The sequence below is a fragment of the Dipodomys ordii genome, unplaced genomic scaffold, assembly GCF_000151885.1.
Source record: "Dipodomys ordii isolate 6190 unplaced genomic scaffold, Dord_2.0 Scaffold181, whole genome shotgun sequence".
In the NCBI taxonomy this organism is placed as follows: Eukaryota; Metazoa; Chordata; class Mammalia; order Rodentia; family Heteromyidae; genus Dipodomys; species Dipodomys ordii.
In genome coordinates this window covers 486,985-498,839 of record NW_012267397.1, presented here as the reverse complement: position 1 = coordinate 498,839, position 11,855 = coordinate 486,985, and the positions used below count along the sequence as shown (strand labels likewise).

General features: G+C 41.8%; 1 protein-coding gene across 1 annotated transcript in view; it reads left to right on the top strand.

The window, feature by feature from the left end:
- The window catches only part of Kiaa0319l (KIAA0319-like ortholog), an 89,208-nt gene that overhangs the window by 42,540 nt on the left and 34,813 nt on the right, over positions 1–11,855 (top strand). The window contains exons 4-5 of the mRNA XM_013034084.1: positions 7,102–7,327; positions 10,243–10,344. Of these exons, the coding sequence (XP_012889538.1) occupies positions 7,102–7,327; positions 10,243–10,344 (328 nt within the window). The remainder of the gene's footprint in view (positions 1–7,101; positions 7,328–10,242; positions 10,345–11,855) is intronic.

Sequence of the window (11,855 nt, the reverse complement as noted above, 5' to 3'; positions counted from 1 at the left end):
CCAAGTTTTTCCATTTCCTAACAAATGGGGCAATGTCATTCTTTCTGATGGAGGCATAGAATTCCATTGTGTATATATACCACATTTTCTTAATCCATTCATCTACTGAGGGGCATCTGGGTTGGCTTTTTTATTTTTTGTTTATGTGGTGCTGAGGAATCGAACCCAAGGCCTCGAGCATGCAAGGCAAGAGCTCTACCACTGAGCCACCTTCCCAGCCCTTAAGTACTGTCTTATAATCCTTTTGGGTAGCTCTTTCCTTGGCCTTCAGTAGTTTCCTCTCATATAGAGAAGTTCAGTACTTGATTGAATAGCTGTGATGTCTCCCCTGCAAGACTCCTGGCTAGCTCTCTTTAGCTCAGCAGGTTGCCAATTTTTGCCTGGAGTGCTCCTTCCTGTGCGCCTTCCTACCACTCAGTTGGGACAGCCATAGGCTTCACCTCATTTCTCTTAGGAATTGCTGCTTTTCATCTTCTGATGTTCTGTATCTTAACATAATTTCATATGTTTTTAAAAATTGTTTCAGGTAGGAGAATAAATATACTTTCTATTGCTTATTCTATCATAACTGGAAGCAGAAGTCCACCACATATTTGTTTTATTTGTCTCTCCCCATTCCTTTTTTGTTGTTGGTTGGTGGTGGTTGCGAGACTTGAGCTCAAGGCCAGCGCTCTACCACTTGAGCCACAGTGCCACTTCCAGTTTTCTGGTGGTTAATTGGAGATAAGAGTCTCAAGGACCTTCCTGCCTGGGTTGACTTTGGACCTTGGTCCTCAGATCTCAGCCTCCTGAGCAGCTAGATTCTCCCCATTCCTTTTAAAAACTCACCTGGACACCTACTACTTGTTCAAGATTCACTGTAGGCTTCACTTTTTCTATAAAGCCTTCTCCGATATTCACTTCCCCAGGCGGGGCTTGGATGTTCCTAAGTGTTCCCACAGTGTGCTAACGTTGTCATTGTATTTCCAGTCCAATAACATGATGCTTGTTATGTAAATTCAGTACTTCGAGGTATGTCTTGGGTCTAGTCTACCATCATCAATAGCTGCTGTACCATCCTCTAAGTATCAAGGGAGGTGTATACTTGTTTTCTTCCCTTCATTCACATTTAGTCCTCAGTTCTGTGAAATTTGGGTTCTACTGAAGCTATTCTTGCTTGCTTCACAGTTGCCTACTGTAACTCTCTCTGCCTCTCAGCCCTGATTTGCTTGGACTTCAGCTTTGTTTTGAACTGGTTGCAGTTTTTTCATTTCTAGTCATAGCACACTTTTCCTTATTTCTCACTGTAACTTCCTAGTCCATTTCTCCTATTCACTACTTTTTTTTTTTTTTGTCGGTCGTGGGGCCTGAACTCTGGGCCTGTGCACTGTCCCTCAGCTCTAGTGCTCTACCACTTGAGCCACAGCACGACTTCCAGCTTCTTCTGTTTATGTAATGCTGAGGAATAGGATGCATACAAGACAAGCACTCTACCACTGAGTCACCTTCCCAGCCCTCCTATTCACTTCTTAAGCCTTTATTCCCAAGTACTCCCTTTTTTTTTTTGCCAGTCCTAGGGCTTGAACTCGGGGCCTGGGCACTGTCCCTGAGCTTCATTTGCTCAGGGCTAGCACTCTACCACTTGAGCCACAGTGCTACTTCCAGCTTTTTCTGTTTATGTGGTACTGAGGAATTGAACCCAGGGCTTCATGCATATTAGATAAGCACTCTACCACTAGGCCATATTCCCAGCCCCAAGTATTCTATATTTGAACCTCTGTGTTTAAGTACACTTTTATTGTCGTTTGTCCTTTCCTATGGCTCCAGCTACTGTCACTGGGAACTTAAATTCAAGTTTGAGAGGTATTTTTGACTCAATATGTCTATAGCATAACTCTCTTGCTTTTTCCTTATAGTTGCTCTTCTGTAGTCTGTCCTTATTTTTGCTGCCGCTATAATCAGCCTCTCACTTAGGCTAGAAACATGGGTGTTATTTCAGACTCTTTTCCCCAAACCCCACATCCATTTTAGCCTCACGGATATTGCATCCTTAATATTTAATAATCCATCTCACAGAAGGAGTTTCCAGTAATGATGGTAGAATGAACTGGGCTCCTGAACCTCCACGATAATAATGATAAAATCTGTTTTAAAAATATTTAAAGGAATTGGAAAGTATCTAAAGGTAGATAAGCTAGAGAAAAGCTTAATTTAAAAAGTGGCAACTAGAAGTGATAAAAAATTATTATGCATTTTTATTATTATTATTTTTGCCTGAGGGCATTCAACAACCTCACAGCATTGGAGAGTGGCAATGGGAAATCCAGCCTCACTTTCTTTTGGTAGTTAAGCATAGAGTTCACAATATAAAAAGTCTCTAAAAATTTACTAGGAGAGCCTTGAAAGCAAGAAAATCACAGATGAGGGTTAATCCCATAACTGGAGTATGCTCAAAAATCCCTGATCAAGGCTACAATGCTTGATAAGAAATGTGCTCATTATCTTACCCATATACAGAGGTAACCCCTCTGTACAGTATTTTCACAATTAAAAAAAAAAAGCGTGTGGGGCTGGGAAGGTGGCTCAGCGGTAGAGCACTTGCCTTGCATGCCTGAGGCCCTGGGTTCGATTCCTCAGCACCACATAAGCAAAAAGAAAAAAGCCAGAAGTGGCGCTGTGGCTCAAGTGGTAGAGCACTAGCCTTGAGCTGAAGAGCTGAGGGACAGTGCCCAGGCCCAGAGTTCAGGCCCCACGACCGGACCCAAAAACACAAACAAAAAAAAATGTAACTTCATATAAAAACATTACAGATATGGACAAGGTCAATTATTTAGTGTTTAAAATGTACAACTAGGGAAATAAATTACCTTTTTGTTTAAAAAAATCCCTGATTATATCTCAACAATATACTTTCATGGGGATTCCTAGAGGCCTAGAACAAAAACAGGCAGAGATCAAAGAGGCAGTCAATATGAGACCCTATCTTAAAAAACAAAGTAAAAGCAAAGGCCCAGGTGCTTGGCTCAAGTGGCACTTAAGTACATGAGATGTTCAACATCAGTAATCATTAGGAAAACACAAGTGGAAAATCACACCGAGATGCCACTACATCTTTTAGAATGACTAAATTTAGAAGATACCCCACCAAATTGGCAAGGCTGTAAAATAACTAGAAGTCCCGCACTGGTGCTGTGTCATGTTGCAACAACTTGGAGAACTATTTGGAAATATATCTATATCTATAATTAATTTATTTATTTAGTTTATATCGGTAGTGGGGTCTGAACTCTGGGCCTTGGCACTGTCCCTCAGCTCTTCAGCTAGAGGCTAGTGCTCTACCACTTGAGCCACAGTGCTACTTTCTGCTTTTTCTGCTTATGTGGTGCTGAGGAATTGAACCCAGGGCCTCATGCATGCAAGGCAAGCACTGTATCACTGAGCCACCATCCCAGCCCCTGGAAATATTTATAAAATTTTGTTTGGTGGTGTTTATGTATTTATTTTGCAACAGTCCTAGGGTTGGAACTCAGGGCCTAGGTACTGTCCCTAAGCTTTTGTGTTCGAGGCTATCACTCTACATTTCCAGCTTTTTTGGAGATTAATGGGAGATAAGAGTCTCATAGACTTTCCTGCCAGGCTGATTCAGATCTCAGCCTACTGGGCTGGGAAGGTGGCTCAGTGGTAGAGTGCTTGCCTTGCATGCCTGAGGCCCTGGGTTCGATTCCTCAGCACCACATAAGCAAAGAGAAAAAGCTGGAAGTGGCACTGTGGCTCAAGTGGTAGAGCGCTAGCCTTGAGCTGAAGAGCTGAGGGACAGCGCCCAGGCCCAGAGTTCAGGCCCCACGACCGGACCCCCCCCAAAAAAAAAACAAAAATAGATCTCAGCTTACTGAGTACTTAGGTTTACAGGCATGAGCCCTTGGTGCCTAGCAGGAATATTTTTTTAGGAAGCTAAAGGTAGACCTTCTGTATGACCAGACATTCCACTCGTAAGTATTTAAGATAAATGAAAGAATATATTTGTACAAAGACTTGTAGAGCAAAGACTTAGCAACTGAATTTGTAATATCTAAAAATTGTAATCAACCCAAATGTTCATGAATAGGTTAATGAATAAACAAATCATGGTATGTTCGTATAGTAGAACAGTACTCAGCACTAATAAGGAATAAATTTGATATACAGAACATGGATGAATAACCAAATAATGTTGTGGTAGTGTACTCTTTAATCACAGTGATCTGTGAGTCAGAAATTAGCAGGATCCTAGTTCAATGTCAAATGTAATAGAAACTTATCAAGACTTCTGCTGGTGGTTTGCTCCTGTAATGGCAGCTACACAGGAAGCAAACATCTGAAAAACAACCAAACGTAAAACAGAGTTGGGAAGTGTGGCTTAAGAGATAGAACACCTGCCTAGCAAACATGAGACTGTGAGTTCAAACTCCAGTACCACCAAAAATAAATAGGGAAAAATAAAACTGCTTCGGGTGGGGAACCATTTGGAGGAAGAGGAGAGATTGATGGTGGGTGAACATAAAGTACATTTTGTATTTATTTACCCAAGAGAAATTAAAATTCTCATTTGACTGTTTCACTCAAGGCTGGCACTTTACCACTTGAATAATGCCTCAATTTCCAGCTTTTTGTTGGTTAATTAGAGATAAGAGTCTTGGGGGGCTGGGAAGGTGGCTCAGTGGTAGAACACTTGCCTTGCATGCTCGAGGCCCTGGGTTCGATTCCTCAGCACCACATAAGAAAAAAAGCCGGAAGTGGGTTCAATTCCTCACCACCACATAAGAAAAAAGCCAGAAGTGGCGCTGTGGCTCAAGTGGTAGAGCACTAGCCTTGAGCTGAAGAGATGAGGGACAGCACCCAGGCCCAGAGTTCAGGTCCCACTACCAGACCCCCCCCAAAAAAAGAGTCTTAAGGTTTTGTCTGCCCAAGCTGACATCAAATCATTATCCTCAGATCTCAGCCTCCTGTGTAGCTAGGACTAGGGAATTGAGCTACCTGTACCCAGGATAGAAATCATACCCTTTTTGAGGGGCTGGGGGGATAGCTGGGGCTTGAACTCAGGGTCTGGGCACAGTCCCTGAGCTTTTTTATACTTAAGCCACTGCTCCACTTCTGTCTTTTTGGTGATTAATTGGAGATAAGAGTCTCATGGACTTTACTGCCTAGGCTGACTTCAACCCATGATCCTCAGATCTCAGCCTCCTGAGTACTAGTATTACAGGTGTGAGCCACCAGTGGAAATCATATTCTTGAGAGTATGGGGGAGATTGCTCTGTCTCCGTAGCAGTCAACATATAGAGCCAGTGAATGGGCCTCTTCATAGACCTCCCATTCAAAGATCCATTGCTGCCCTGGCCTCAGGCTATGCAGTTCACGTCTAACTTGGAGGGGGAACTATGGAAAATGCCTAAGTTGGAGGTAAAGCTGTGGAAAATGTGCCCAAGTTGCCTGTTATGGTACCTCTGCTTTGTGGCCTGGTAAACATCTGTAGCTCTGCCTTTTGGGGTCTCAGTGCCTCTGATGGTGGCCTCTATTGGATATTAGGAGTCACCACTGCAGCTCTCCTGGATCAAAAGCAATGGCTGCCAGGCCAGTGCCTCTTCAGTGGTAGGTAATAGCAAGCCTTGGTCAGCTGGTACAGCCAAGTTTCCCAAGCCCATAGTATAAGCCCATAGTATGACTTCCTGCCAGTTGAGATTCTCTGTGGGGTCCTGCCAGACACTTCCCTCTCCTCCACTACCTCTTAGGACTAACTGTAAATTTACCTTTTATGACTGACTTCCAGGACAAAATGTCCTGTGAGTTGTTGAGCCATGATTGCTCCCTATCCCCTCAGTCTTCAGGAAGACTCAGCCCCACCAACAGACTCACTCTCAAGATGGTAACCTGCCCTTTGCCCTGTGGACTCCAGGGCACCATGGAATGCCCTTTTTTTTTTAACCAAGGCCAGTCTGTCAGACTTATGGTGTGGGATGCGTATCAAATCCCTGTAGTAGGATTTAGGCTTGCAGCTTGTTTGGGCTTTTCCCACAGCTAATGTTGGCAGAGCATGGGCAGGACCATCTGATATTGCCATGTATTTCAGTCTTTGATTTCTTCTCCCCCAGTTGGGAGAGCTAGAGGTTGCTTCTGAACTTCTTGCTGCTTTCCTTCTGCTGGGATAATTTCTCTGCAGGTTTTTTCCCCCTTCCCCATTACCTCTTTCAAGGTTTCTGGCTCCCTTTCTGTCTTCAGAATCTAGTCTTTTCTGATACCAGGTTGTTCTTACTCATGGAGAGACAATTACAGATGCTTCAAATCTACCATCTTGACCTATATTCTTTTTTTTTTTTTTTGCTTTTAAAATGGCCCTTCTCCTTACCATCTCTCTCACTAAGAGAAAGGGGTGAAATACCCTCAGGCTGTTTCTTTGGTTTATTGTCTTTACAGGTATTTGCCATTTTTACTTGTTATATTCTTAATTCTCTCTCTCTGACTAGTTGAGCTCAATGATTAGTCTGATTTCTGTTTTAGACTTCACAAGGCCTATTCCATAGTTGGATCTCAGTATTTGTAGAAAGATTGAAAATATTTTTTTAAATAAAAGTTAACGTGGTAAGGTTAGTACTATTTCATTTAAACTAAACTTTTTTGTGGTACTGGGGTTTGAACTCAGGGCTTTATGCTTGCTAGAGGGAGCACTTTGCCAGTTGAGCCATGCTTCCAGCCATAAACAAAACTTATATTTTTGAGCTGGCATACATTTGTGATAGGAAAGGCTTTTATAGTGTACTTTGAACAAGTTCACCCCCCTAAACAAAACTTTTCATATAGAAAAAAAATACAGAGGATCTTGATCAACTTTTTTGTTTTTGCAGTTCTAGGGATTGAACACAGCCTTACACATGCTAGGCAGGCACTTTTACCACTGAGTTAACTCTCCAGCCTTTTATATATTAAAAATTTAACAAAATTTTTCTTTGGGTGGTGAGATTAATTTCTGTAAAATTTTTTGTACTTCATGAAATCATTTAATGTGATTAATCATTTAATCATGAAACATAACCTGAAAATCTATAACTTTATTTTTTTCTTTTGTTCAAATTAATTATTTGCATTTTTTAGGTCCATGGGGCAGTCACAGTTTCCAGTCTCTTAAACATAAATACGGCAGAGATTCCTGTTTCAGTTCATCCCGAAATATCAGAGGAACCTGGGCCTACACCCAGCACTCAGCAAGTAACAAGTCATGGGAAGATCCAGACTGCTGTGCCTCTTCCAGTAGCTCCTTCTTACAGTTATGTCACCCCCACACCTCAGGCCCCTTTGCAGAGCACCACACCAAACCCAGGTGAGGCCCTTAACTTACACCCTTGGAGACAGGATGGAAAGTGAAGCATTTGATCAGAGCGTTCCCTCTTAAGAGGAAAGAGCAAAGACAGTCTTGACTTGAATGCTATATGTATATTAGAGAAAGAAATAATCACATTTTAGTCCCCTGTGATCATGGTAGTGGAGATTCTTGATCTCGTCCTTAGTAGGTTTCTGGCCTATGGAATTTTATGAGGCTCATTTTCTCAGAGCCAGATTCTATTGTAACTTAAGGCACAAGATTCAACTAAGTGATGGCAGGAGTCAAACAGAAGTTGCTGGGAAGGAAAGATTGGATAAGAATACCTGTTTGCCTGTGAAAAGGATGGTTGTAAGTCAGGTATCTATCTTTTTTTGTTTTTGCTTTTTTGTTTTTTGTTTTTGGGTCAGGTTGTGGGGCCTGAACTCTGGGCCTGGGCACTGTCCCTCAGCTCTTCAGCTCAAGGTTAGCGCTCTACCACTTGAGCCACAGCGCCACATCTGGCTTTTTTCTTTTTGCTTATGTGGTGCTGAGGAATCAAACCCAGGGCCTTAGGCGTGCAAGGCAAGCGCTCTACCACTGAGCCACCTTCCCAGCCTGGTCAGGTATCTATCTAGGGATTGAACCCAGGAACTTGAACATGCTCCAGTCACACCTCCAACTGTTTTGTTTTGTATTTTGTTTTTGAGATAGAGTCTCACTGCCTGCCTGCTCTGGCCTTCAACTTGTGATCCTACCTCTGCCTTTTGAATAGCTTGTATTACAGGGATCCATCACTGTGCTTGCCTGAGCATCTTTCTTTTCTCCTTATAAGGAGATTTATACCTAGTATATTGCTTTAAGAAGTCTGGGCCTAGCTGGGCGCTGGTGGCTCATGCCTGTAATCCTAGCTACTCAGAGGCTGAGATCTGAGGATCAAGGTTCAAAGCCAGCCCAGGCAGGAAAGTTCATGAAACTCTTATCTCCAATAAACCACACGAAAAACCTGAAGTGGCCCAGTGGCTCAAGTGGTAGAGCGCTAGCCTTGAGTTGAAGAGCTGAGGGACAGCATTCAGGCCCAGAATTCAAGCCTCATGACCAACGAAAAAAAAGAAGTCTGGGCCTTATGGGTACAGCTCTTAGGTATTGGGGGGAAATGATTCATTGTTGGCTAATAGGTAACCCAGAGAAAGCTAGGAAGGTGACACAAATCCATCAAAAACAAATTTAAATTTCTTAAAATTTTACAGAGTTTCCTTTGGTGACAATCTGACATGAAATTTTAGGGTTTCAGTCCTCAGTCACCAAAGTAATTTTTGTATTTGCACAGAATATCTGTATATTTTTGTAAAATTGTAGAGGCTGGGTTGTACTGTGTTTCTTAGCCACTTTTTAGTCCATTGTATTTTCTCTGAATATAATGATTTCTTTTTTTTTTTTTTTTTCTGAAAGTTACTTCAACAGTCTCTTGTTCTATCTCTTGGGAAATCCAGTGGCTGTGGCTTTCATAAAGGATGGTTTCATTTTTCTCCAATTGCAATGTTCCCAAGCAGAGACAGATAAATCTCACATTTCTTATTTGTCTAGGAGCCCTCTTCACCTCCATCTTGAAATATGAGTTTGCCAGTCTGTTGTTTGCTTTAAGTTCTCCTAATACTGAGCTCATGTACCAAATTGACAATTATTTTCAGAGAAATAAGGTTTATGTAATCAGTGGTTCTCAGTGGTCTGCAGATGCTTTTACTTGCTACAAGTGACATCCAGTGGGTACAGGCCAGGAATACTGCTGCCTGTCTTGCAGTGTTCAGGACAGTCTCTTGCTCCAAATTATCAGTAAATTCCCAATAAAGAACTATCTAGTTGAAAATGTTAATAATGCCAAGGGAGAAACCCTGGTAAATGAGAAATCTGATGAAGGACATTATATAGCTATTTGCTGACTTGAGTGTTCCAAAAGTTCTGGTTGCCCAAAAGTGTATTAATTTGTACTAAAATGGTCAGGTATAATTTCCTGGAGCATTGAAGCTGGAAACAAAATGCTGTATTTAGAATACAGAAAGGCAAGGGTCCCAATTGAAAGAAAAATCACTCTAATAAAAGCCCTAAGAGTAGTTCCTGGTCTCTGTGGAATGCAAGAGTGAAAGTTAATTCAACTAGAAGCAGAATTGGGTGGAAAATGTGAGAGGATGAGAGCAAGTGATGGTGTAGGAACTTGGCCTTAAACATGGTGCAGAAGTGGGAGTCTTAAGTAGGAGAATAACATGGTGAGTATTTTAGAAGACTAGTGGTGATAGATATTATAGGAAGACAATACCCTGGAATAGGGAGAGCTCAGAAAAGGGAGGCCAATTAAGATTATTGGAATCATCTAAATTTGAACAATGAGTCAATAGTTGTAACAATTAAGTTGAAAAGAGTAAGGCAAGCCTTGTGACTGGCATTTGCCTTTCTTGTGTGTTGTATTCAAAAGTTATTTATTTATATGAAGGTTGTCCTTGAAACAGAACTTGAACTCTTTTGAAAGTATACATACATATATATATATATATATATATATATATATATATATATATATATATATGATTTAGTGACAGAGCTTAGTTAAAATATAATGGAGGAAAAGTTAAATCTGGTGTCATGATAACCAAAAGGTTTAAGGTAGAGGCAGTCAGCAGTAGATGCCAACAAAGTACCAGAAGGAGATTGAGTTCTTAGATTTGTGAAGAAGCAGCTCATCAATGACCTTGAGAGGTTCTTTTCATTTGAGGAAAAAAAAAAAAGGTGCAGAATCAAATGTCAGGGGATTAGAGTAGAGAAATAATTAGCAAATCATGGCTGTCGCTAAATATCATTTGGGAAAAGAATTGGGATCATAAAGAAAAGAGAGAAATGGCACAGCTGGATCTGTTTATCTCTGGTTATTTACTTTTTTTTAGTTGTAAAGGAACTGGTGGTATCTGCTGGAAAAAGTGTACAGATGACCCTGCCTAAGAATGAAGTTCAGTTAAATGCGTATGTTCTTCAAGAACCACAGGAAGGTAAAAATCCCTTTACACTTAGAGAATGTTTCAGTTTACAGTGATATCCATATACATCAAGTGGTTTATTCTTTTTTTGGGGGGTGGGATCCGGTCGTGGGGCCTGAACTCTGGGCCTGGGCACTGTCCCTCAGCTCTTTAGCTCAAGGCTAGCGTTCTACCACTTGAGCCACACCACCACTTCTGGCTTTTTTCTTTTTTCTTATGGGTGCTGAGGAATCGAACCCAGGGCCTCAGGCATGTAAGGCAAGCGCTCTACCACTGAGTCACCTTCCCAGCCCAAGTGGTTAATTCTTTAAGACAGTTCTGTGATTATTGGATGTAGCATGCAGATACACAAACATTCTTGTAATATAAGAGACAATATAATATAGGACTTGAGATCACAGGCTTTTTGTTTTTGTTTGTTTTTTGAGGAACCAGTGCTGATGATAGAACCCAAGGCTTTCCTAAGCAAGTGCTTTGTCTCTGAGCCCTGTCCCTAGGATAGAGGTCTTTTTTTTTTTTTTTTTTTGTGGGTCGTGGGGCTTGAACTCTGGGCCTGGGCGCTGTCCCTCAGCTCTTCAGCTCAAGGCGAGCGCTCTACCACTTGAGCTACAGCACCACTTCCGGTTTTCTGGTGGTTTATTGGAGATAGGAGTCTCACGGTCTCTCCTGCCCGGGCTGGCTTTGAACCGAGATCCTCAGATCTCAGCCTCCTGAGTAGCTAGGATTACAGGCGTAAGCCACCAGCGCCCGGCTTAGGATAGAGGTCTTAATATCAAGCCTGGATTGAAATCTCAGCTCAGCCAGTCTTTACTCAATGATTTAAGCAAGAGACTTTTCTGAGTTTCTATTTTTTTTTAAAAATAAAATGTGAGTAATAATTCCTAATTTATAGGGTTACTTTAAGGATAATGAGATAGTATAACGTGGCTTAGTTCAGTGCCTAGCATATAGCTAATGCTCATTAATATAGGTTGTATATATTAGATTGTGTTATACAGTTAAAGAGGAAGAAAAGTAGGCTGTCAGTTGTGTGGCTTGAACTCAGAGCCTAGGCTCTGTCCCTAAGCTTTTTTGCTCAAGGCTAGTGCTCTACCACTTTGAGCCACAGCACCACTTCAAGTTTTCTGATGGTTAATTGGAGATAAGAGTCAGGGACTTTCCTGCCTGGGCTGGCTTTGAACTATGATCCTCAGATCTCATCCTCCTGAGTAGCTAGGATCTTGAATTTTTGTCTCTGTAATCCTGTATATCTGGGATTATAGGCACATAATACCATACCTGGCTAAATTAGTTGATGCTTGGCTTTGAACCACAATCCTCCCAATAATTTAGGATTACAGACATAAACCACTGAACCTGACACCTCCATCTATCTTTTTTTTGGGGGGGGGGAGGGTCCGGTTGTGGGGCCTGACTCTGGGCCTGGGTGCTGTCCCTTAGCTCTTCAGCTCAAGGCTAGCACTCTACCACTTGAGCCACAGTGCCACTTCCGGCTTTTTTCTTTTTGCTTATGTGGTGCTGAG